The 26,816-nt window shown below is 47.9% G+C and overlaps 2 protein-coding genes across 2 annotated transcripts; one reads left to right on the forward strand and one right to left on the reverse strand.

Annotated features, from left to right (window-relative positions):
• Positions 1–3,181: 3,181 nt before the first annotated feature.
• On the reverse strand, positions 3,182–20,432 carry grid2ipb (glutamate receptor, ionotropic, delta 2 (Grid2) interacting protein, b). The gene is made up of 22 exons (XM_067245183.1): positions 20,187–20,432; positions 19,539–19,889; positions 19,098–19,252; positions 13,602–13,889; positions 12,187–12,276; positions 11,200–11,265; positions 10,328–10,645; positions 9,927–10,078; positions 9,442–9,567; positions 8,599–8,684; positions 8,149–8,278; positions 7,499–7,800; positions 6,396–7,226; positions 5,853–5,940; positions 5,365–5,442; positions 4,914–5,110; positions 4,541–4,696; positions 4,355–4,441; positions 4,112–4,241; positions 3,836–3,954; positions 3,475–3,639; positions 3,182–3,307 (listed from the first exon to the last, which is right to left on the reverse strand). Exons 1-22 carry the CDS (start codon positions 20,430–20,432, stop codon positions 3,236–3,238), a joined length of 4,233 nt encoding a protein of 1,410 aa, XP_067101284.1. The 3' UTR covers positions 3,182–3,235.
• Positions 20,433–23,351: 2,919 nt separating this feature from the next.
• On the forward strand, positions 23,352–25,789 carry zdhhc4 (zinc finger DHHC-type palmitoyltransferase 4). The gene is made up of 7 exons (XM_067244269.1): positions 23,352–23,447; positions 23,886–24,016; positions 24,144–24,217; positions 24,354–24,532; positions 24,693–24,818; positions 24,994–25,238; positions 25,374–25,789. Exons 2-7 carry the CDS (start codon positions 23,894–23,896, stop codon positions 25,668–25,670), a joined length of 1,044 nt encoding a protein of 347 aa, XP_067100370.1. The 5' UTR covers positions 23,352–23,447; positions 23,886–23,893; the 3' UTR covers positions 25,671–25,789.
• The last annotated feature ends 1,027 nt before the right edge of the window (positions 25,790–26,816 follow it).

Below are 26,816 nucleotides of genomic sequence, written 5' to 3' on the forward strand. Positions count from 1 at the left end.
TTGTGTTGTCTATATTATGTTGCGTACTCACTACTCCTGGTAAGACAGGGTATAATCGGGGGATGTACTATAAGAGGATAGAAGGATTGTCAGGAAACTTCTCTTCATGCCAGCTACCAGCATAGCCTACGATGGGTTGGCCACACAATTTCTACAAGGAGAAACAGAACCTGTGTTTATAGTGTTGCCACACATTTGTTCTCGCACCCCTTAAATCTCAGTACTTGTTGCCCCCCCCCCCCTCTCTCTGTCCCTTTTCTAAACACACACAAAGGTCCTAAAGGGCAGGGGTTGTACCAGAGTCCATGAGGATGTGTTGGGGCTTGGTGTAGACCTCCAGATAGGTGGAGGGAGAGCGCAGTACGGGACTGTGACAGAGGTGAAGGACGGTGTCCTCCTCAAGAACCAAAGCCTGCTCCTGGGCATCCAGCCCTGGGAAGGTGTCCTGCTGAACACACACACACACACACCTCGGAAACTTACTAACTTGTTTTGTAGTACAGGAATGTCAACGTTGCCCCTCAGCCATCTCAATCCAAGACCCGATCGCATCTTAGCTGCATGTGTTGCAGGGAGGATAGGCAGGTATAGGGGGCTGGAGAGAGAGGAGAGGGTTCTTCGCGTACTTTTCGTTTGAGCAGGCGGAGACAGAGCTTGTAGATGACGGCCAGACAGTCAGGAACCAGTGTCTCCACAGGCTCGGTCTGCAGGGAGGCGTCCTGCAGGCTGAGGGGCGGAGTCACAAAACGGTAACCCCACGACGGGAACAGCCGGCTCGGGATCATGTGAGACGTCACCAGGATCCTCCCCTGCTGCAGAGGAGAGCTGGGCAGAGGGAGAGGCAGCAGGACGGGCACGAGATCAGTAAGACTGAGGAACATCAGCGATTTCTTGGTTGGGAAGTATGCTGAACTTGAAGGAGATATTACCTGGGATTTTGCTCCATGTTGCTTAGATCTTTCAGGAGCAGTGTCAGAACATCTGCAGAAGACTGCAAATAAAAGAAAGGCCTAAAACATATGATAGGGGTAGCGAAGTCCTAAACATTGTCTACATGAGGGTTATAACCTCTAAGACTAACCTAGTTGATCAAGGAGGCTGTACCTCTAGTACGTGGATGATACATTTAGGATACAACAGGAGGACACCAGTAACTCCCTCAGTCTGTGTGTTTTTCTGAAACTTTGATAAAAAACCATCGTAGTACTCTGTGAATATAAAAGTACATATTTAAAAGTCAATTAAACCAATTTCAATGCATGGTTCATTATCACATTATTATTATCCTTATTGTGAGATACCATGAGCACTACTATTTACTGAGACCACATTCAGACTATATAATCGATTTTAAAATATTTTTGTGCAGCAACAACTTTACAGTTATATCATAGTGTGTGCCATGCGTACTTCAATTGTAACCTAGTAACATATTTGAATATAGGCCTAATATTAAAAGCTGGCAGCTGATTACATTTACATTTAGCAGACGCTCTTATCCAGAGCGACTTACAGTAAGTACAGGGACATTCTCCCTGAGGCAAGTAGGGTGAAGTGCCTTGCCCAAGGACACAACGTCATTTTGCACGGCCGGGAATCGAACCAACAACCTTCTGATTAATAGCCCGACTCCCTAACCGCTCAGCCATCTGACCTCCTAGCTGATGCCACTGGCGTTGTGTTGCAGAGCTCCAATATTTTTTTGTGTGAAGGAATTACCTCCAATAGTGGTCCTTTTTTCTTCTGAGTTAAATTGTGGAGATGTAGTTGCCACATACACCAATCTGTGAACAAATTCTTTCTTGAAAACAACAAAACAGTTTGGTTAGAATATGTTGAACACTGATAGGGTCAGTGCACTCGCACCCCGAAGTGAGTAATTAGCTCAAATAAGGCTTTTCATACAGATAATGTTGACTTACTTTGTCATTTGATTTCTGCTTATCGTAATCGGCAAACAATGAGTTTTTGTATGCGTTATAATATACGTTCACGCAAACATTGGCAGCTAAAGTCGAGGGCAGAGAATTTCCGGCCATTTTACGAAGCTCACTATGGCAACAGCATCACCCGACGAGTGTATCAGAAAAGAGACAGTAGTCGCGAGAAAGTGAATGTTTATTTAGTCAAGCGAAAGGCTACAATTGTGTCGAAAGCAAATATTCAACATAAAGATTTAATACAAGACGGTAACAAGATGCTTTCAGTTAAAACATAGAAAACATATAAAAGTAATGTTTCAATAAATTATCTATCAATTTAAGTAGACCCCACGATGCAATTATTTTTGTTCAATATACATTTCTGAGAAAGTAAACAATTTCATCTACGTAAATAAATCATTTCAGATGCACAATTTATTTCCACGTAAAATACAACACCTGAACCAACATGCAAATGATTTGGACAGATAGTTAACACTGTATTCCGTTAGTAACCTGAAAAGCTGTGCAGCAAGAAGAAATACTGATCTCATACAAGAGATGGTTGAGGGTAGGAACATCAGTTTCATAATGACAGAAAAAAATGATAAATGAAATAATTCTAAAAACTAAAGAAACAGTGATATCACAATGTATGTGAAATGTGTATGACAGATGTCATGGATATGATTAAGATATATAAGGATCAGGAGAGACTGATTAGCTTGATATCACCCTTCGTTGTTTTGCTGAGACACTGGTGTTAGAAGGGCTGCATTTGCACCAGAAACCTGCCAAAGGTTCTATTACATAATACTCAAAGTACATGTCATGCCATGGTGAGGATTGACGGTGAGCTAAGTTCAGCCGATTTGATGTACATGATCAGCATGATGGGATGTAAATCTACAGTGTGTCGTTTCACTGTGCATGTCTGTAAATATTCAACCCACTGACTCACCTGTCCACTTGTCAGACATGTCAATTCTAGATATATTCAGGTGCTTCTGAATCATCTCATGCCTAATATACTGTACGTCTAATATACTTCAGGAGCCTATATCAAAGCGCTTTATTTCAAATATAGTCATATCAAATATAAAATCATATGATCTTAGAATTATGTATTCTGGAGTCTTTCTTAATATATTTCTGGTAGTGTCACGTGGTCTCTGTCCCAGTGGTTCTCAGTGTCTCTGTGTGATCTTGGCACTTTGGTTGAGGAGAGCAGAGTGAAGGAGAGAAGCCGATTGGCCGGTGGCATCCTGGCTAGCAAGACAATTGGCTAGAAAGGAGAACTCCACTGGATGTGTTTACCAGGCTAGGGGGGAGGAGAGTCGAGGACTGCGAGGGTTGTCTGTAGCCTGTGTCTCAGTCAAAGCTCTCTGGAAACAGAAATATGTATGAGGGCCATGCATTACAATTGAGTCTGTAACAGTTTAGAAATGCACACCCTGGACATTTGTGATTACTAACGTCCTTTAGAAATCGCAAGGATTCCAGTTCTTGACCAACACATATCAGTTTTTTGAAAGGCCATCCAATGTCTCACCTCAAACTTGGAGGTGAACTCAGCGAAGATGGCGAAGAAGGCTTCCGTGGAGGTGGTCTTGCTGTCTTCTCCAAAGTAGGATGCCACCTTGGAGAACTCCTCCATGGCCCTCAGCTGCAGCGAGTCCAGTGACTGCACTGCTGGGTGGCTGTTCTCTAGAAAGCCCTGCCACGCCAGGGTCAAGGGTCAAACTAGGGTCACATTTGACTTCCAATCCACCATTCTGTTGTTACCATTCTGATGTATTTGTGTTATACAACCTGAGTCCCAATGAGTAGCACCCAAGCTACCAATGATCAACTTTTCTACTGGTCAAAGAGGAGAACCTTCTCTGAGGGACTATTTATGGGTGGAAGGATACGCTCATAATGCTGGCAAAGTGGTCCTCGGGTGTAGCAGGGATCTTCACGCAGGCCGTCCTGATCTCCTGGATGGTGGCGTGGATGTCATTCAGTTCTACCTTCAGAACTCGATGGTTCACTGGAGAAAAAAACAAACGAAAAAACAATGTACAACTACGCCTTTCCAGATACTCAAAGGGATTTTAGAACGTTTTCTGACACATATCTCAAAGTGACCTCAAGGAATTAAAGTCGGGAAGGAGGGAGAGTGAGTCTGGGTGTGTGTGTTACTGTACCTTTGGCTGCCAGCGGTACAGTTGTGAGGTCCCTGGCAAAGTTCAGCAACTCAGGGAAGTGTTGGCATAGTGATTTGGCCAGAATGTGCAGGAAAGTGGATTTTCCATCCACTGTTTTAGTGGTGCTCAGCTACAAAGCAGAAGGAAAAGTAGAAGAAATAGTTAGATAGAATCGCAGTCTTACTCTGTATACAGACTCTAATACCAAACACAAGACTCCACAGTCAGGGTTCGTACAGATACCTCAGTGAGAAAGTTGATCTTGAAGCCAGTGGTCTTGTTGGTCTTGGGTTGACCGTTATTCAGGTAATTTCCCATCGCTAGAACAAACTGTGGGCAGAGACATCCATCTTACCAACCAACAGACCACAACCAGGCCACCAACCAGTCAGCCAATCAATAATTCCAGCAATGAGCGAGCGATGTTACCTCTAGGATCTTGGCCAGTTTCTTGCTGGTCCGAAGCTCCACGGAGGCCTTGTAGATACACTCATACCCCGCCCTCATCTCCTCAGTCTTCTCCTGCAGGGTGCTCTTAAAGTGGAGGCTTCGCAGACGAGTCTTATACTCAGGTACCATCAACATCTGACACACAAACACAAGTGCCACAGTCGTTACAAGCCGTTTTAGGGTTACGATCGTTTTGTAACTGCCTATCGGAGAGTTCAAGTGTTCGAACTGGCATTTTAAACTATTCCACCTGCCAGATCTCATGGGAAAAACGTTTTGGAATCAAACTTGTAGTATTGAGTCTTGTAGCATAGGGATTCACGTTTTGTGGAGTGTTGCTCCATCTGATTACCTGGAAGATGAATTTGTCAGGCTCGCTGAGTTTGGTGAGGTCCTGGTCAAACTGCTGGTACTGCTTGACCTCGTCATCATCGGGGGCGTAGAGGAGCAGCTGTTTGATGTGAGCGGGCTCCAGGCGGTCTGAGGTCAGGGTCAGCAGGATCTGTCGCAGCTCCCCCGGAGACAGCTTCAGATGGGCGATCAGGATGGCTTGGGGCAGAGGAGGGTGTAGAGGACACCCTTTATTGCTGTGCAAAGTATAGGACTCAAGTGATTGTACACACGGGTACAATAAAAAACTATGTTCTGTATAGGCAGTGGCCTGTGGCAAACCCTTTACACATTTAAAATTCAAATAAACGGTGGGAATACATCCACTTACTGTACCATTTTACTTGGAGACACCAGCCTCAACCCCCAACCCCGGCCCCGGCCCTGGCCCTGGCCCCAGCCCCGGTACTCACAGGCGTTGTAGGCCTTCTTATGAGACAGGATCTCCACCACATCCCTCTTCTTAAAGCTTTCCGGCAGGAAGGCTGGCTCTGGAGGGGAGACTGACAGGTTTAATCACTGTGTCAGCACAGGTTCTCCAGGCACCAGGAGGGGAGGGACACACACACACTACCGTGGAGGGTTTAAGAGGGAGAGAACTGAAAGTGACAGATGGGAAAGAGGTGGAGGGTGACAGAGGAGGAGTTTGGAGATGGAGAATGAGTAAGGGGAGATGGAGGAGGAAGGAGGTGGATGAGGAGGAGGAGATGGTGCCTGAATGGAGAATGAGTGTGCTGAGGAGCTGGATGAAGCAGCTCCAAACAGGATTATGGTCAACATGAGTCTCAACAAGCTGGGCTGTGAACACAACAACAGGCTCGATGAGCATAGCACCACGGCATGACAGGGTACAGTGAGCATGGTGAGATTGAGCAGTGGGCAGAAGTTTGGAAGAACTTACTGGAACTGCGCTGAGTACCAAAGTGCAACTCCAGATCCAGATACTTCACCATGTCGCTCAGCTTGTCATAGTCAGGATCCTCACCAAGCTAGAAGTAGAGAGAGAGAAACAAGAAAAGAGAGACATAGAGAGAGGCAGAGGACAGAGAGGCAGAAAGAGATGACAGGAGGGATTTGTTGGCATTGAGAGAAATTGGTATTGCTACCATTCCTTTCACTCCCTATTCTATTGTCTAAATGTCAACCACTATGAAAAAGTATTGTAGTTGTGCATCGGCAATGTTGACATTTAGTCTTGCAGATGCAGACAGAAATAGGGTTTTAATTTTTCATGGTATCTTGTTCCAAAGGGCTTCAGCAGTATACTTTACCAAGAAATGTCAATTCTCCTTTCTGGCATGTGGATTTTAATTATCATATTGTCTAGACAGTTCAACACCTTCTCCTTAATGACTATCCAACTATCCTTTTATATTCTTCCATCCATCCATCTATCCATCCATCTATCCATCCATCCATCTACAGCCCTAGTGGTGGTGCTGACCTGTCCCCAGATGGTGCCCTCAGAGTTCTCCACCTGCTCCCAGCGCAGCCTCTTCACACTCATGTGGTTGGTGTCCCCCGCTCGGGGGCTGGACTTGGGCAGAGGGGGAGGCTCGCATGGGGGAGGCAGGGGTGGAGGAGGGGGCGGTGGCACCTTGTCAGCCTGGAGATCTGAGAGGGGGGTTAGGGGGGGCTGGCTCTGTGGCTGCTGGGGAGCTGGTCCCTGGGTCACAGACTGGTTCTGGGTCTGGTAGATGGGGTGGTGGAGCTGGTGGTGCCTCTGTAGGACCTGCTGGGTCTGCCTGAGGGGCTGGGGGGAGAGCTGGGGGGAGATGGAGGAGGCCTGGTGCAGGGGTTGGGGCTGGCTGAGCTGCCGGGGGAGGTGGCTGGGCCGGGAGGGCTGGGGGGCCAGGCCAGCAGGCGGAGGCTGAGACAGCCTGGTGCCCTGGAGCTGGCGACCAGCCCGGAGCTCCTCCCTGGTGGGCAGCACCTTGTGGTGGGGGGGCCGCTGGGCCAAGAAGACCCGGGGAGGGGGCGGCGGAGGGGGGATGATGGGGTGATGGGGCTGGAAGGACGTCCGCGCGCGGGGGATGTGCTCCGGGGAGAAGCGGACCGGCGGGAGGGGGTCGGAGAACTGGAAGGGGGGCGGGGGCAGCGGGGTTGGGAAGGGGGGCGGGGGCGGAGGGCTCTGGGGGGGCGGTGGGATGTGTTCGGAGCCCGAGGAGTAGGTGAGGGAGGTGGTGTCTTCGCTGCTGCAGCTGTGGTCCTCGCTGCTAGCGCTGCTGAGCTGGCGAGGCAGGAAGCTCGCCTCCTGCTCGTCCAGGAAACTCATCTGAAGAGGGTGGACAAAAAATACACACACATCTTTTTTATTAGACCTCAACACACCCTATAATCAAATGGATCACCGTTGTGCACCCAGCAACATAGCTCTCTATGGAAACCATGGCAACGCCTGTGGGCGCACCTGTCCATGCCTGTGATGTGATCATCATAATAACATACATTTGATCAAGTGTGTGTGTGTATGTGTGTGTATGTGTGTGTCCAGTGTGTGTCCAGTGTGTGTGTACAGTGTGTGTGTGCGTCTCCAGTCTCTCCCACCTCCTCGTAGTCGTTCTCTCCAGGCAGGAAGTCGTCCACCAGGGTGACTCGGTGTCCCAGCTGCTCGCTCAGCGCGTCCAGGAAGCGGTCGGTGTCCCGACTGCGGGGGGGCCGGGAGAAGGTGAACAGCTTCCTGCGGCGGGACAGCGGGCTGGACGGGTCATCCGGGGGGCTCTCCAGGCTGACGTATGGGTTGGAGTCGGTGCTGCCAGGGGAGGGGAGGGTGCCGTGGTGGTAGAACTCATACAGCGGGCTGGGGAGGGGCTCCTTCCACGACAGAGACGGACCTGGCTTGCGGTTCCCTGGGGGAGGGAGGGAGGGAGAGGGGGGGGTGGTGCAGGGGATATGACACAGCATTTAAGCAAGATGGCAACCTGCTTGAGTCAGAGGCACCTCCTGCAGAGTCCAAACTGCTGAGCTACAGCTGGTCGCATTGTTTCCATCTGGTTCATAAATCCCTGCTGTCTGATCAGAAATGTCAGTGATTAGGAGGCCTCCTGTTTACTGGAACTCATGAGAGTCTGAAGTCACGGGTTGGTTGTGCGTTATTGTGGCAACAGGGTCAATCGAAAGCATCATCAACTGCTTGCAGGGTGCGTGCGTGCGTGCGTGTACTGTAGGTGTGTGCTAGCGCAGCAGCAGTGTAGTACCTGTGTTAGCGTGTATGAGGGGGGAGTGTGTTTGGCCCCGCCCCTCGGGGTCGGGGGAGGAGCCAGTCTGCTGCGCCGTCCCACTCCTCCCCGAGTACACGCCCTCCAGCTCCGCGTACACACCTGACATCTGGAGGTGGGGCGTGGTGTAAGCAGTTAGCACACTGGGGCACTTCACATCTTTATTCAAAGGTCTGCTTGTTACTCATTAATGCACAAACTTTGTCAACCATTGGTGGGGCCACATCCGCATTTAAGTCCAAACAATCTAAGGTTTTCAATGCGTTTAGCTTCCAAGCTAAGGTCAACTGTCCGTTAATGAGAGTCTTTTTTTTGTGCAGACTTTCAAATGAAGGTGAGTTTGAAAGCACAGGTAACATGGTCTAGAATCTGGTGTGTGTCCAGACCGGGTGGATGGATGGAGCAATGCTGTGTGGAGCTTCTACCCACGTTTTTGAGGTCGGGGGACTCTGGGAAGGAGGTCCCGTCTCCACACTGCCTCTCCTCAGGGGTCTCCGAGGGCTCCACGTGGATCCCTGAGAGAGACATGGGCAGGGGCACGGACAGACAGGTGGACACAGACAGAGAGACAGGTGGACACAGACAGACAGACAGACAGAGTGGGACAAGCAGAGGGAGACAGCGCTATGAGGATGGAGCAGTAGACAGCAGAAGCACAGCTGCAGTGTGTCACAGCTACAGACACCTGTACAGATCACAGATAACTACAGACACCTGTACAGATCACAGATAACTATAGACATCTGTACAGATCACAGATAACTATAGACACCTGTACAGATCACAGATAACTACAGACACCTGTACAGATCACAGATAACTATAGACATCTGTACAGATCACAGATAACTATAGACACCTGTACAGATCACAGATAGCTATGGACATCTGTACAGATCACAGATAACTACAGACACCTGTACAGATCACGGATAACTATAGACACCTGTACAGATCACAGATAACTATAGACACCTGTACAGATCAAAGATAGCTATAGACACCTGTACGGTCTACTAGGCTGAAGATCACATCATCCTTGGATGAATCCATAACTAAGATAGGAATCCTCAACCAATCGTGTTGTGCAAATCTTCAGTTAGGATTCCATCCAAGTGAGGATGACAGCTGTGGTGTTCTACCAGTCATGTATGTGCAAGCAGCCACGTCCTTCCTTCCTCCCATCCTCCTGTTTGTGTCCCTCCAAACCCCCTCTTCCAGCCCCTCCTCCGCCCCCTCCCTCTCCTCCACCCCTCCTCCCAGGCAGCGTACCCATCCCCAGGTGGGTCCCGATGATGCAGTCGTCGGAGCTCCTCTCTCTGAGGCTGCTCCTGTGGGAGGAGCTTGTCACGCGCATGGAGCTGCTCCTCCGATGGTGCTCCGGGGCCAACAGCCCCTCTGACTCAGGCTCCGCTGTGGACACGCGCACACACACACACACACACACGCGCACGAACACACATTCACACACAAACGTACACACACTCATTAAGCTCACTTGTTATTTGCTTATACATGTAAACGTAATTACTTATTTACCTACAGAACCATCAAGGGAAAAGTTGCATTATGTAATACTCAGTTACAGTATTTACATAACTCCAAACAACAACATCAATCCATACTATTACACACAAGGTAGTTACACACCAACTGATTACATAAACCCACAGTAATCTACTTTCTCATCACACAGACAACATATACGACGACTCCATCCATCACTACATCCAGGGTCTAGTGAAGTGAGTCTGTACCTGCCGTCTTGAAGCCCAGGAAGCGGGAGATCTTGCCCTGGCAGTGTTCCTGCTCCTCATAGGTCAGTAGCTGGTAGATAAACTGCCAGATCAGCTGCTTGGCTGGTGTGTCCAGTACTGGGAACACGTCGACGATGAGTGTGTCCACGTTCCTGAACACACACACACACAGACAAGGGCATCAGATCATAGTTTTGTTGTAGAAGAGTATCAAAAGCCTCCAAGGCCGTTTTTGTCTCCTTTTCTCCTTATTGACATAGTATCCATGTCTAAGGTGATTTGTTCCTGTCCATCCTCTCCTCCTTCCACCCCACCCCTCCTCTCCACAACCCCTTTTCCCTCCTCTCCCCCCATCTCCTCCTCCCTGCCCTTGCTCCCTCTCCTCCCCCCTCCTCTCCAACCTGTGCTGGAAGAAGGTCTCCAGGGCTTTGCAGACGGTGTATCTCTCCTGGACGGTCAGCAGGTGGTCAAGCTGCTGGCTGAAGGTGCGCCCGTGGACCTTGATGCTGGGGGGCAGGATCTCCGCCACCCACTGGAGGGAGCTGAGGGCTGGGGAGCGGGACCGGGGCGGGGGCCCGGCCGGGGGAGCCAGAGGGGTGCAGTCGACCGGCTCCGTCTGGTCGGAGGGGGAATGGAAGGTGGGGCCGTCCTCCACCACCAGGGTGGGTATGGCGCCGCTGCCCTGGAGCATGGAGACCACCTTCTCATGGGAGCAGCTCCTGGAGAACACAAACCAGACACCTCCGTCTGTCAAGCGCTCACCACCAACCAACGTCTGGGTGAAACCTCCCGAGGCTACAGAAGGTGTGTCCTACAAGCCTCAAAGTAGGCGACATCTGGTTCTGTCCTCTGGAGAACCTGAGTCAGATGTCACTACATTCCCTATCCTTCACCATCCTCCAACCTTCCCTTCTCTGGCTTGAATATGATGTCTGTAATGAACGACAGAATACTGAGGAGAACTGCTTCTAACCAATCCTTGCCCTCGCTGCCTCTGACAGCTCATCCTCCCATTTTCCATCCCTGACCTTCGCCCTGTTCCTGGAGATACAGACCGCCTCTGTAGCTCTGCTCCTCACTCCTACCTGGAATCGTAATGACTGCAGAGGTGGACTTATGTGAAGAGATGGTGGGTAAGTCTTGAGGCTACAGGAAATGTATTGATGACTGTGAGAGTCCGAGGATGAACACCAATTTATACATTCGTTTTCAGCTGTATCGTTATCAGATTACCGGCCCACACACACGGACACACACACACACACTAACTAACCTCATGTCCAGCCCGTTGAGAAAGAGGATCCGATCTCCAGGTTTGAGTCCACAGTCCTCTGCAGGGCTGTCTGTGGACGGAAGGAAGGATTTATGAGAGGAAAGTATGTAGTAAATTTAAGTACATCAATATTATCATTACTGGTCATACAGGGTCATAGACTTGAACTTTGCCATACAATGTTTATTACTGGCCATTATTGTGTGGCAATATTAGAAAAAACATGATATTATCTTATTGTTGTTATTATTATATTTGGACAGATAGACGAATGGACAGACAGACTGACAGATTGATAAATAGATGGATAGATAGATGGATAGACAGATGGATAGACAGATTGATAAATAGATGGATATATAGATGGATAGACTGATGGATAGACAGATGGATAGACAGGTAGACAGATGGATAGACAGATGGATTGATAGATGGATAGATGGATAGATACATTTGCCAATCACATTTGAGAGACACGAGACCAGAGTGTATTTTGGGGGCGGTGAGGTCCCCGCCTCCCTGCCTGTGCATCACGATCTCATACACCCACTGGTGATCCATATCTGTCTCTCCATGAGGCCCACTGAGTCAGCCTGCACCAGCCCCCTGGAGGTGGGTGCACGCAGCTCCGTCATCACCACACACACACACACACACACACACACACACACTCAAGCGCACACACGCTCACACCTCCTCCTCCTCCAGCTTCCAGCACCCAGACAGAGAAACATCCGGCAAACCCCCATAACAACTCCTCCATTTCTGCCGCTATGAATAACAATGTTCCTCACACCAGGGAGTCTACATCGACAATGTTTACCTCCCAGGTATGACCTACACTCATCTTAGTCTTTACATTCTGTCTGACCTGAATGTTCAGCCTCCAGCTTCCCTTCCTCCAGTGACTCAGACACACCTCCATTTCCTGTACTTGGGATACAGTGAACGGAACACATCCTGATCTCCCATCAGCCCCTGCAGCACCCACCTGGGATAACAGAGTCGATGCAGACGGGGGCGTGGCCTCTCAGGGTGAAGCCGAAACTCTGGTTCCCTCTGTATACGCGCACCGTCCTGAAGGAGAGACAGGAAAGACAGAGAGAGAGAGAGTGTGAGAGAGAGTGTACAGGTGCTCCATGCATAATTATTGGAGAGACTGTTTGGAATATGTACAGTGTATTCAGATCACATTCACACCAAGTTGTGTTTTCAACCTTAACGCGAATATATAAGACCCTTTCCCACCCTCCCACCCCCATGTCCGTACCAACACCACCACCACACACACACACACACAAACACCACCATGCAGCCATCTCCCAGTCAAACACCACCTCTAGGGAAGGCTGTCTCCGTTGCCATAGAAACTGCTCAAGGCAATGAGAGAGATGTAAACAGGAGTACCACAGACAGAGAAGGAGGACAGAGATGGCAAAATCACATCTTCTCCTCCCGATTGTCCGTCTGACTGTTACATAAGTTGGGCTGAATACAGAAGGGTTCACTGCATACGGAGGGTGAATGCAGGCTCAGCACTGCTGTGTGTGTGTGTGTGTGTGTGTGTGTGTGAGAGTGTGTGTGTGTGTGTGTGTGTGTGCAAAGATGTAGGAAAGTGTGCAAAGATGTAGGAAAGTGATAATGTCTTGCAGGCTCAGCACTGCTGTGTGTGTGTGCATGTGTTTGTGTGTGTGAGTGGGTGGGAGTGTATGTGTGTGTACTATCATACTGCAGCTGTGGTGAGGAACGTCAGATATATTAGAAGTGACTGACAGGTGGTCACGTTGTATCAGCAATGTGTCACCAGCTGATTACCAGAACAAAGTAGCTTTCTGTGTCAGCTGAGGTCATCTGCCTGTTTAATACCACCATCAACACGCTTAGCCAATCACAGAGTACGACCAAGGTCTCTATCTCATACACCACCAGCTTCTGTGATTATGGCGTTTACTGTATGACAAATTCCAACATGCAGTGTGTGGGTGCGTGTGGTATTGTGTGTGTGTGCTGTGCAGATGCTTAAAGGCTGAGCTTGTAGTAGGAGTGTTTGTCAGCCAGTAGCATCATCTTAATCCCACTCTGGTGTTGCAGAGGGACAGCTAGGAAGCTGCAAGCCCTGAGCTGAACAGTAACTTAGCTAATTAACTCTGGAGGATATAAAAGCTACAACAAAGACGTAGGAAAGTGATCAAATATTGTGTTACAGATACTGAGATACTAGATAGAGAAAGTAGAACAAGTACATGACTAATACACAAGATTAATGTATATTTCACACTTTCCAGATTTAATCCCAAAGCCAAACAGTCAGAGCATTCCCAGACAGAGAGGGGTTGAGATTAAGGTGGTGGGGAGGGGGGGTGGGGGGTCACGGGCCGAGCACACTCGCCACTCGTACTCACCTGTGATTGGCTCCAACAGGAGGATGTCCTGGCGTCCCTGCCACAGACTTCCTGATCCCCCTCTCCCTCTCTCCTCCACCCCCGCCTCCCTCCCCGGGGTCCCGGGGGACCGAGCTGGCCCGTTTGGACCGGTGGTGGCGGTCGGGGTGGTCCTCGCTGCGGCTGCGCCGGAGTCTGCTCCGGGCGCCGGCCGGCTCGCTGATGCTCTTGCTGCGGCAGATCCGGTTGATCAGGTTCTGAGACACGGCGTCGTCGAAGCGCTGCCGGTGCTTCTTGGGGATGAAGATCCTGGTGAACATCGTGAGAGGAGAACCAGCATGAGAGAGCACAGAGACGGGAGGAGACTCTGGGGTCTACGGGGCTCCCTGGCGAGGGCTGCCCAGATGATGCCTCGGAAACCCTTCTCAGTTGTCTGTGTCGGAAACAAAAACATCCATTGTGAAAAGGGGGTGTGAAGGTCGGTGGCAGCGTCACGCTTCCAGGAGTCGACAGATGCGTCAGCGTCAAAATATCATCGGGAGAGAAAAGAAAACAGACGGGAGCAGGAACTTGAAAAGGAAAAGTAAAACGAAACACAACAAGCTGATCTCTCCTTCCCCTGGTCACGGTCGGACCTCTGACCATGAGGGAGAAGACAGGAGCTGGAGGGGTTGGATGGAGGGAGGGAGACACGGACGGAGAGGAGGACGGGTGCCTGCGTGGAGACTCTGAGCCTGTCCTATCAGATGTGCCGTCACGGTGGGTTCTCACTCTGAGTCTGCAGCTTGGTGTTGGAGAGCCAGAACACAGCATAAGGAAAGGTGTGGGAGGGAGCGTGGAATCACTGTTACACCAACCTCTCTCTCTCTCTCTCTTTCTCTCTGTCTCTCTCGCTCTGTCTCTCTCTCTGTCTCTGTCTCTCTCTTCCCTCCTGCAGTCTCTCACCCCTTGTCATCTTTCCCCTTTTCCATATATAAACCTCCTATGGATCTGCGCCATAGACACAAAGTACAGTAGAAAAATATTTGACTGTACCTCTTGTCACAATATGTGTTTCATAACACAAGTGATGAACATGCCGTGCCACCGATCTAAAGGCAACAGCTGACAACCAAAATAAACCGTTTCAGTAAGTGATCAGGACCACAGCCAAGTGTGCGGCCCACACACACACACACACACATACACAGAGTGTTTTAAACAAACAACAACAAATCAGCTGATCAACATGGTACAAATACTAATGACATCTTTGTAGGAAAATAAAACCATCCATCCAAATGTAATTTTCGGCTCAGCCACAAATGAAAGGAATTGTGGTACAATTTAGAGATGTAATCTTAAATACAGCCGTATGTAAACAAGGGGAGGCTCTATAGCTGCTGATTTCCACCCACACCAGTCTGTGCTGCTGACCCCCTCCAAGCACCTCGTTATTTTACGTTCCAACGACCCGATGAATCAGACCAGCGCCGCCTGGCTGAATGAGGCCTACCAAAGCGGAGGTTCTGAGAAAAAACCACTGAGCGAGCAATTACACAATGACGAGGGCAGAAAGTTCCAAGAGCTTCTAACGAAAGCACGGCTATGACAATGTGCCTGACTGGAAAAAAGCAAAACAGCCAATTATTCAGAAACAGTAGGTAAAACAACTACGGCTAAATCAAGCAAATAGGACAGAGAGAGAGAGAAAGAGAGAGAGAGCAGGGAACTTCTGAGCAGATATGAGTTCTGCCCACCATAGGGGAATGTTCAACTAATTAGGCAGATATTCATGTTAGGCAGACACTATTCAGAAGCCTGCCAAGGTACTCAGCAGGATAAATATAGATCTATATCACCCAGAACATTCTCTTGACTACATATGTCTGTTCATGGATGAGGGAGAAGGGCCGTTCAACACCTGGCTGAATCGTAGTTCAGTGTCATTCGGTTTGTATTGTGGGTGTCTATATAGTAGGGGTGGGGGGGAATCGATTCACATTTGAATCGCGATTCAGTCTTCTAACGATTCACATCGATTCACAAATGTACAAAATATTTTTGTAATGTTATTATTATTATTTTTGATTAAAAATTGTAAATCAATTCATGACCCCAAGAATCGAATCGAATCGTGAGGTACCAAAAGATTCCCACCCCTACTATATAGTCTCCAAAACAACTAACACACTAACATTCTTGAAATGTTTATTTCATAATATATGTTTATTTCATAATATTTATATATGGTATATTATGTATCAGTGTGTATGCACTGTGTGTGTCTCAATAGCTCAATAGCAACAACTCTAAGTGAGCCTTGTATTTGTAGTGACACACTGATGTGCTGTAGCTTCATATGTAGGTCTCTCAACATGTGTTTCCCAATGTGTAGTGCTGGTTATTCTGTATGTTAACCTATTTATGGTTTATTTATTAAAGACATATATATATATATACTTAAGACTTAAGACTATGGTCTTAAATGACTTGCTTTTCAAAATGATGATAAAAGAAATTCCATTAAATGTACATGTCATAGTGCTAAGCTAATACCTGCAGACTACCAGCTGAGCGACCCACCTCTGGCTCACAACCATCACTGTCACCATGACAACTGTGTGTTCATATAGGGGCCTGGAGCATCATCTGCCCAAACAGCCATCTCATCTGAAAAGTTGAGGAAACTCAAAACAGCCTTATCTCTCTGAGAACTAATTGAGTTTCCATGACGTGACCTGATTTACAAAGAATGATGCTCTAAAATAACCAAGAGGGGAGAAGGCAGATGGAGGGAGGATGAAGGAAGGAGGGGGTGATGAAGGGGAGAGATTGTGTGTGTGTGTGGGGGTGGCACCTGTCAAAAGAGGACATTCTAACTAGAAGACCTCATTTCAGTCCTAACATCCATAGAGAGAGAGACACCATTTTACCTCCTTGATCTCATGCTGTATCTGGAGTGCCGCTCAGTCCTGCACCTGGTCAGTCAGGGGGGACTGCGCATACGCAGTAACATCACGCTGAGATATTCAAGCAGTGATTATGGGCTCTGTGTCACCTTCCTGCTGAGCTCCAGGTCCTCGATCAGTCCTAGGACCATCACAGCCAGAGGAGACCAGCAGCGTTCAAAACACAATCACCTAAACACCACAAACTGCAACCGCAGTCATTCACAAAACTAAAGCCGCCGATGGGGACGAAGATCGAACATTCCACACAGACTACACATCTCCTACATCCACAAAGACGGCAGTCGTTCAAAAAAGCAGCCCCTAACATCTGGACTCTCTACTGAAAGAGCAGGTAGAGAATTTCCACGGAGAGTCAAGGTTCTCTGGTCTTTGTACCTAGCTGTCACTGGGGTGAAGCTATTCACTCCAGCAGCTCCCAGAGCATGTCTCTTTTAGATGCTGTGGGTTTACAACCTTCTGCTCAAAGTTTTTTTTCTTCACATTCCTGTCAGTTCCATTCATCCATGCATTCCTTCATTCTCATGCCTAGTACATCAACTTTGACAAGACTATTTCTGTTCAAGTACTTTATCATTGTGTCTGTGTGTGTATGTGCAATCCAGAAACAAATTATGTCGTAAAAACCTGGACAACTCACATAGACTACAGACCAGCTGTATTGCACATGATAATGGCTGTCATAACTGTCATATGTCAGGAGCGGAGAAAGGCACAGATGTTGCTTAATCAAGTCTGGAAGTCAGCGACAGTGTATTTCACACTGCATTAAGGATAGGTTTGAGAGCAGAATGAACCTTCAGTCAACACTGACACACACATAGACACACACACACATGGATGGCATTTGACAGTCATTATCTGTATGACTACGGGCAGTTTCTCTCATTCAGAGCATCATATCGTGTTTACATTCTACTGTGTCACCAGTTCGAAAACACTGAACAAAATATAAGCAAAACCATAAACACACTGTACTCACCCTAAACAGCTCATAGCAGCTCTAGCAGCTTGACATCACACATAACTGAAGTAACTGCAAGTCATCAGTTCAGGTTCCCACTGGCAGTCACAGGTTTAGATATGGTGTTTAAAGGTATAGGTCCTATGCAGTATTTATTATGGTCTAGAGTTGCCATGGTGCATTGTCAAGAAAGGAAATGGCACACTTGGACTAGCTACAGCTTATAGCGCAATAATGAGGAGAAAATCCATCGAGTTACGCAGAAAGAAAGGGAGGGGAGAGAGAGAGAATGAGAGAGATGGCATTTTAAACTGGATGCTATTATTGGACAAATAAGACGACATTTCATCACGTGGGAGTCCAGAGTAAAAACAAACCAATCTAAGGATATAACAGTGGATTTGAATATTCATCCATTATTCATGACAATAAATCAAATCCGATAAAACTCAACTTAGTTCTCATGACTTCGGATACCAGCCTTTATTAAGGGCCCCTAAAATCACTAATCAACCACAGACCATCATTTTGCTCTGTACTTAGACTCCTATAAGGCATTGCAACATTGTTTACCTCTTTGTCACTGCAGGAGCACTGGGTGAAAAGGATTTAGCTCCTCATCTCAGTCAGATGATCAGGGTTTAGGGTGTGGCTGCCTCATTAGCCCAGTTCCCCACTGGTGTATGTGTGTGTTTATATCTGTGTGTGTGTGGGGGGCAGTCAATCAGATTAGAGATTTAGATTATACGGCAGGCAGTTTCATATCAGATGACAGCTGTCGACTTGTCCCTCCCTGGCTTCGGACATGAGAGTATCTGTAATCCGCGCAACCTAAAAAGGAAAGGTGCTGGGGTTTTTGGCATTTGTAGTGAGATTCCAGTTTTGCATGGAGTACACTGTCCAGTTTATAATGAAGGAATCTTTCAGGACATGGGCGTATCTTGTATATTCAACCTCAGATCAAATTCAAAGCCTTTCTCACAAATGAAGCATTCCTGCAGAGACACCAGAGACCACCACATCTCCTCCAGCAGCTATAGATGTTGGGTGGTGTCATCATCTTTGTGTAAGCTTTGTCTTCACATAACTCTACACCTTGGCTCTGAAGCCCGGCAGTTTCCCTGAGACCACAGTTAACGGGACTGTGAGTCCACCATGACTCCATCTTTTGTGGCAGATGGAGGCCACCCACTCAAAGGCACTGTGGGATTCATCCATATTAATGGTCCCAAAGCAAGACCCCTTAATCCCTCCCCCAGCAGAATAGACCAAAGGAAAAGCCTGTTAACAATGTCATTGCAAATAAATCCTAACAGATTACCCGTACTTTTCACTGGGCCTGTGGAGATGGGGATTGAGGGGTCGGCTGCATCCAACCTGGAATGAACCGTAGGAACCGTTCGATGACTTAGCGTACAAACATGAAAAATACTTCAACAGCTTAGTTGCTCTGAGGTAAAGGCCCAGTATGGACTGCAATCACCTTTGATTGCAATGTAAGGATAATATGAATCCGAGAATGAAGAGGACGGGCTTGCGAATGAAATCTCAGGAAATGAAATTCACGGATTGGACCTTTCTAAGCCCAGGGCTGCTGGGTACCTGATGCTGGAGATGAGCTGGCGCTGATCGTCAGTGATCAGGATGTCCGGGAGGACCGAGGCCAGCCAATCGACTTTCTTCTCTGCAGCGTACTGCTTCAGCACACCAAATAGCCTCTCCTTCACCTCTGGTTCCTCCCCCAAGATCTGGTCAATCTGGAACACAGCACAAACAGCGTTGGGATGGGAACAGGCTGGTGAAGAGACTAACAGCACGCACACGGTGAAGGGGGCCAGCTGTTGAGAGTGAGCCAGCTGACAAACGCTCATGTGGACAACTCTATTGTAGCTAAAGTAGTCTATCTATTAACTACCATGTTCCACCACAGATTACCCAGCTGCAAGTAGCAACCGACATGCAACCGACCATGGATTGCAGTATCCCCAGTGAGGACTATAAATCCTCCCCTCCCTCACCCCACTCCACGCCCCTTCACCTCACCTTCCTGTTGAACTCCAGAGCCTTGTGCTTGCGGTCCACCCTCAGGCCGTCTCCCCCGGCGCCCCCCTTCCCCCCCAGCTGGTTCTCCTCTAGACTGCCGCTGCTCCTCTTCTGCCGTGGGCCCAGACAGAGCACGCCCAGCCGCAGCGTCCGGCCCTGCGAGGCCTTGATCAGGGCCGCCGCCATCTCGTGCTGCCTCACGGGGATGCCGTTCACCTCCATGACGTAGTCCCCGGCCCGCAGGCCCCCTCGGCCGGCCGGGGAGCAGGGAGAGCAGTCCTCCACCAGAAGGGGGCAGTCTCCCACGATGGTGAAGCCGAAACGACCGTCAGGGCCTGGCGTTATGTCCATCTAGGGGCGGAAGAGAAAATCAATAGAGTAAATGGCAGAGACATAATCAGAGGAGAGAGAGAGACAGAGAGAGAGAGACAGACAGAGAGAGAGAGAGAGAGAGGGGGGGGGGGGGGATTAAGAACCAGTTAAGACAGTCGTTTGTCTGCACACATCTATACATATCTATGAGAATTTCAAGGCTGTCATTTCAAGTCAATCTCAACAGCAGTGATGTTACAATAGAATCCTAAAATATACACTATAGGCTGTACCTCTGTGACCATAAAAACACAGAGAGAAACTGAGAGTTCAGACCTGCTGGATGCGTGACACCACTCCGATGCTGGGCGGGATGTTCCTCTGGGTGTGGGCGATGGAGATGACGGCCTGGCTGCCCAGCGTGGACACGTTGTTGCCCTCGATCTCCAGCACCTGGTCCCCTGGCTGCAGCCCCGCCAGGTAGGCACTGCTGCCCTCCTCCACAGACAGGATGTAGCTGGGACCACTTCCTCCTAGCTGGAAGCCAAACTCCTCTGGCCAGCCCTGATTGGTTGATGGCATGGCGAGGACTTTGAAGAGATAGAGGGGAGGGCATGGGAGAGGCGACAGGAAATGTAAGGGTGTCAGAATGAAAGAGCTGAGATCGAAGAAGGGTTGAGCTGTCGATGGATACCAGGGCTACAGAGCTAAGATGTCATTGGTATTCAGCGACGGCTGTTTAAAGATGACGACTGAAGCACAGATGAAATAAGAAGACTTTAAATCCTGGAGCCGCGCTCGTTCCACTTCATGGACCTTCGTGGACCTGCCTGGGAGTGAAACTCCGGGAGCGACAGAACACGGTGTCCTCTCCTCTCTCTCTCCTCCCCTGCTGAACTGTGGTGGAGCCCTCAGGGGTCACTGACCTGATTCAACTCCTCAGCAGCTAATGGGAGTCATCGCAGAAGAAGTGATTTGACCTTGGAGGAACGGAGCACGCTCATCGCTCTAAACTTAATCCTTTACAGCCCGGACAAGACTGACACTGAGGCTATAGCACCCGAGTCTGCCTTGCTACTCAAGCCTGCAAGACCCTGTAAAACATCACTACAACAAACAGGGCTGAGGCAACAGGCGACTTTTTCAGTAAATGTATGATAATGTGTATAATGTGTCAATAGACGATATCTACAATGTGGGTTCATTGTAATGTACAGTATTGTGGAGGTATTATAACATACAGTTCAGTGCATGGAATGTGCTGCAGCACAAGAACTTGTATGACCTCATTAATTGGTCAACAGACAAATATAGAAGAACACTCTAATTTTGCCTCCTGAGCTAAAGATGGTCGAACATCACTGCATATGAGCTAGCTGCTGCTCTTCCTGGCAGGCTCCATAGCTCTGACACAGTAACATGCTCTGACCAAACAGATGAAACAGTGAGACTTACAGAAATCCTTGGGTGGATAACGTGGACCCGATTTGTTCTGGCGGAAGGAGTATCTGCCCTTCTTGTGCTGTAGAAACTTCTTCATCTTGTCTCAGACTCTATGAGATAGCACAGGCAAACTGCCCGTCTGTCAATCTCCTCTCCGGACGTCTGAATCGCTCACAGCCTCCCCGGTCAAGGGAGAGGGGCCGAGGATTCAGAACGCCCCCGTCCACATCAAGCCCCGCTCAGACAGCCAGGCCCACCTCGTTGTGAGGAAAGGGTGACAGTGCATGATGTGAGAAGCCGAGTAGTCAGGGAGGAGCGAGCTACGGAGCCTCTCCTCTGAATCAGCCCGATCCGGCCCTGCGCCCGTCCGCACACGCAGTGTTAATCAGAAATCTGGGACGAGCTCGCTCCACTCCTCTCCTTAATAATTCTCTCTCCAAAAAGGGTATTGTGAGGCCTCATTCTTCTATAAATACCCCCCTGCGTCTCTGTTCCTGCTCCCTCTCTCTCGGCTAGGTGGCTCTCAGAGGGACCACTCCTGGCCCAGAATCACTGCGAGGCGATCCAAGACAGCCTGATGAACATTAACTGGAGCGTCTGCCTGCCCGGTGTGCTGTTGAATGTGTGTTGAAGAGTTTGTAAGCGTGTACTATGCGTGAGTGAGTGTACCTCAATGTCTGGTCCATTGAAAAGGAGCAGGGGACATTTAAGACTTTGCTGCGGATTAGTGGGATTATGGGCTGAATCTTCAGAGGACACAGGGCCCCCTCAGGGACACATGCCCCTTCAGTTAGACCTGTGGATCTCCTAGGAGGGTCACTGTGCTCAGATTGGACCATTGTAAACATGTTCATAACCTGCTCATGGCTGTTGTGTACGAGTGTGTGTGTGTGTGTGTATGTGTTATTAACAAGCACATGTCTCAGTAAGGAACCCTCCAGAGCACAGAGCCCTCCTGAATAATTCAACTTGTATTCCAAAACAGACCCTGTTCCCCTCAATCAAACTCTCATCTTACAACGCACCCAAGATGGCTACTCATGTCACTGAGTAACAGAGAGCATGAGATAAAACATTTTCCAGGCTGTTGAGTCCATGGCTAAACCACTCTTTTACTGAGTGGGAAAGGCCTACAGTTCCCATTTCCCATATGGTAATTGCATTAACTGATTCAAATAAAACTTAACAAACTTGCAAGAATTAATTCATATAGCAACCATCACTATCATCAGACAGAAATAGGCTATTTTAGATAGCAGATAATGCAATGTGTTGTGAATGACAGTAATTAGGTAGCAAGTTTAGCCAACCACTGAACATGCACATCAGTCTTTTTGGGAGTGTTTAGCCACTAGTAGACTGAGAATACTCATCATGTAAGCATACCTATAAGCATACCTTATATCATGTACAGTAGTCTTCTACAGTCCAGGTGTTAATAGGCTACTGTACTCCTCTCATCCCGAAGAGCAAGTCCTTCTGTGCTGCTCTACCTTGTGGACACTGTAACATGAGTGCTGGGACTGTTTGAAAATGCAAGCAGGTAAGCCCAGCAACAAGATCCATCGGGTGTATTGAAGACCTGTAGAATGTATCTTACAGACTTTGAGTGGCCGAGTAACAGCACTGGGGAACACACAGGCTAATCTATAACCAGACAGTCATAACGTCAAACAAAAATTAACATATGAAACATTGCTTAGAATAGACTTTGTTGTCATTGTTTCGATGTTCAGTCAGAGGCACTTCTTAGTAAACCAAATTTTCCGTCTCCACTTTGTTTGGAGGCTCGGTGTGTTGCCGTGATATTAAGTAGAAGAATATTACTGAAAGATTATTATTCATAATGCGCAAAAACATATGTTCCATAATCTGTGATACACGAAATTACCAATGTCAAAAGGATTATTGTGGCTCTGTTGTCAGTGATTTTTCCCTCCAGTCGAACTACATGCTTGTTGTACTGTTTATCCCTTTCGTAATTCCTTGCATGCAGTATTTCCACTTCCCGCTAGTAGCATTAGCATTGGAATACCCTATCGACTGCCTGCTATGGTTAGATAGCAACATGCTAAGGAAGTAAAGCAAAGCAATGCTTCCAGAACAGAATGGGCGAGAATGAGGAAACCGGAAGGGGACTGTGTACAGTTCTGGGTAGGGAGCTCCATTTTCAATATACACACTAAATAATGATATGAAAATTAAAACCTGCCTGAAAGGTCAGAGGCAAGCGTAGCTATTGGGGTGAGAAACAGCAGAACTTTGCCAGCTAAATCTCTGCCAATACTTAAATACAGAGTCGTGTGTACAGTGAAATCATTACCTAGCTAGCATATTAGCTTTTATGATTGTTACTAGTCATAGTGGACACACCTGTTGCTGCCAGGTAAACTTACTAGATTGCAGATTTTACTAGATTGCTATCTCTGCCAATGTATTGTATGGTGGGAGTTGAATTACAGTACAGTAATTTGATTCGATTGTATCATTGTTAGTGCCAGCTAGCACTGACAGTTCTGTCGTTGTTTGTTGACAATTAGTTAACGTGAGTTAACTGGTGACACGCCGTTCTTTTCTCCACTGACTTTTAAGGTTGACCGATGGATTTTTTAACCCTGTTTGCTATCTACGTTGTGGTGGTGTTGGCGTGCATTGCCCTGGTTTGCAAGTATTCTGGTCAGCAACAAACTCCCTTTGGCTTACTACTCAACTCAGTGACTCGGGTAAGATGATTGCTACTCTGACTTCTGCACTTCTCAGAACTGCCACAGTGTGACGCTGTAATAACGCTGAAGGATACCAAGACCGATAGACTGATTGCAGATTATGCTTCTCCTTTTTGTTTTTCAGGTGTTATCACCTTGGACACCAAAATGGCTCCGGAGGTTGTTTCAAAGGACTTTACACAGGCTGTTTCATCAGCGGTGGGTCTGGCTAAGTCCCCAGCTCACTTGTTTGTCAAGGAGGAGAATAGATTGTGTCATCCTGAATCAGGACTTTACCCTAACACTGGTCAATTCATTTTAGGACATAGATTGATTTTTGTTTAATCTCCCAAAGGAACAACATGTTTATCTACCTTCACCTGTTGCTGGAAGGGGCTGCATATACTGAGTTCAGTTATGAGGTGTTTGGCTACTGCAGGGACATGGGTACCACTCTGACCAGCCTGGCTGCACCCTATGTCTTCCTGGTTGTCAAATCCATCTTCTTCTACCTGTGTATCCGGAGAGATCCCGGTATGTCAACATAAATGTATGAACTCCTACTTCCACATGAAAATTGACACTTCACCAATCAAATGAATTTCATTCAGGTTAATCACACTGACATTTAGCAGATACATTGGATGCAATGAAAAATGGTATCAAACCGCACATCTTCCTGAACCCGTGGTAGGCACGGTGACCAGGAGGAAGCATGCCGTCCAGCTGCAGGTGTACCCGTATGACGGGATGATGTTCCTCCCTGGAGTTTCTTGCCCCACCTGCCAGCTGGTCAAGCCAGCCAGATCCAAACACTGTCGTAAGTAGAGCAGACCTGATTCACTGATTCACTGGGCTGACTACTGACAAACATGAATTAATCTGTGCTGAGTTTAAAGCTTAAAATGAGTGGCCAATCATCACTTATTGGATCCTGACAGCTTAGATAACTGTTATTATCTGTTCTTCCCTGGCCTGTGTTTGTGTGTTTCCAGGAGTGTGTAACAGGTGTGTGCAGCGTTTCGACCACCACTGTGTCTGGGTCAACAACTGTGTTGGGGCCCAGAACACCCGTTACTTCCTGATGTACCTACTGAGCGTGTGCGGCATGGCGGGCTCCATGGCGGTGTTGACGGGGGACATGTTGTTGCAGGCGGTGCTTAGGTCAGGGCTGCTTAGGGCTCACTACCTGGACCAGCAAGGGCAGCATCAGCAGGCAGGGACTGCCTTCATCATACAGGTGAGGAAGAATGGGTGGAAGAGGATTTTCTGAGAACTTTGAACGTTTCCTTCAAGTGCGATGACGTAAGACACCAACGAGATGGAGGACCCCAATGTTTAAATACAGGTTCATTATGCATCTCTCCCTCTCCAGCATCTGTTCCTGACCTTCCCAAGGATTGTCTTCATGCTTGGTTTCCTGGTCTTTGTCTGCTTCCTGCTGGCCAGCTACTTCCTGTTTCACTCATACTTGGCTTTGGTCAACCAGACCTCCAATGAGTGGTACAAGCTCCGAGGTTCTGCCTGCCAGCACTGCCACCCCACTGTGCCTAACCACCTCTGTGGCCCCCCACCAGAACACTCCACAAGGTTCTTCTACAGCAGGGGGGTCGTCAAGAACCTATGGGAGATACTCTCTCCGTTCCGTCCCACTCACAAGAAAAACAATTAAGAAACACCTGAGACTTTCTTAGGACGATTGTTATATGTTAGTATTGTTTTGTATTTTATAAGATATCAATAAGTATTGAGGCATGGGGTGGGTGAATAAAAACTATTTTATTTATTGAATATGTGGAGTTTTTGTGTATTCCCTGTTTTTGGTGAAAGAAAACAAAAAAGCCTCCTTTGTTGAATTTCAAACTATGGAAAATAAGTTCCTAAAATGACCTACTGGTCCAAGGAATAAGCAGTATTTCAGTAATACTAACCTACATATTACAAGTTCAAAGGACTTTACACAGGCTGTTTCATCAGTGGTGGGTCTGTCCCCAGCTCACTGTTTGTCAGGGAGGAGAATAGATTGTGTCATCCTGAATCAGGACTTTACCCTAACAGTGGTCAATTCATTTGAGGGCATAGATTGATTTTTGTTTAACCTCCCAAAGGAACAACATGTTTATCTACCATCACCTGTTGCTGGAAGGGGCTGCATATACTGAGTTCATTTATGAGGTGTTGGGCTACTGCAGGGACATGGGTACCACTCTGACCAGCTTGGCTGCACCCTGTGTATCCGGAGAGATCCCGGTAGGTCAACATAAATCAGAATCAGAAAGTGTTTTAATCGCCGTGAAAGTTTGCACAGTAATTTATTTTGGCAGGAAGGTGCATACATTCAACATATAGGAATAGATCTTAAATAAGTGGTGTAAGTTTAAACAAGTCTAGCTATACTAAAGGTTCAAAGTCTAACTAACTAATACTAACAAATACTAAGAGGAAAGGTATGTAAAATAAAATATAAAGTATAAAATAGCTATAATATACAATATATAAATACAGAAATACAAATATGGAACATAGTGCAAATATGGCAAGTGTTAAAGTCTGTGTGAGCCCTTGGGCTTGTTGAAGAGGCCAGCAGCGGATGGGAAGAAACTGTTTTTGTGGCGTGAGGTTTTGGTCCTGATGGACCGCAGCCTTCTGCCGGAGGGTAGTGGCTGAAACTGAGTGTGTCCAGGGTGGGATGAGTCGGCCACAATTGTCCTGTGGGGCAGTATTATTTCTGAAGTCCACAACCATCTCCACTGTCTTAAGAGCATTGAGCTCTAAGTTGTTCTGATGACACCAGGTCACCAGGTTGTTAGCTTCCCAC

The sequence above is a fragment of the Osmerus mordax genome, chromosome 10 (genome assembly GCF_038355195.1).
Source record: "Osmerus mordax isolate fOsmMor3 chromosome 10, fOsmMor3.pri, whole genome shotgun sequence".
In the NCBI taxonomy this organism is placed as follows: domain Eukaryota; kingdom Metazoa; phylum Chordata; class Actinopteri; order Osmeriformes; family Osmeridae; genus Osmerus; species Osmerus mordax.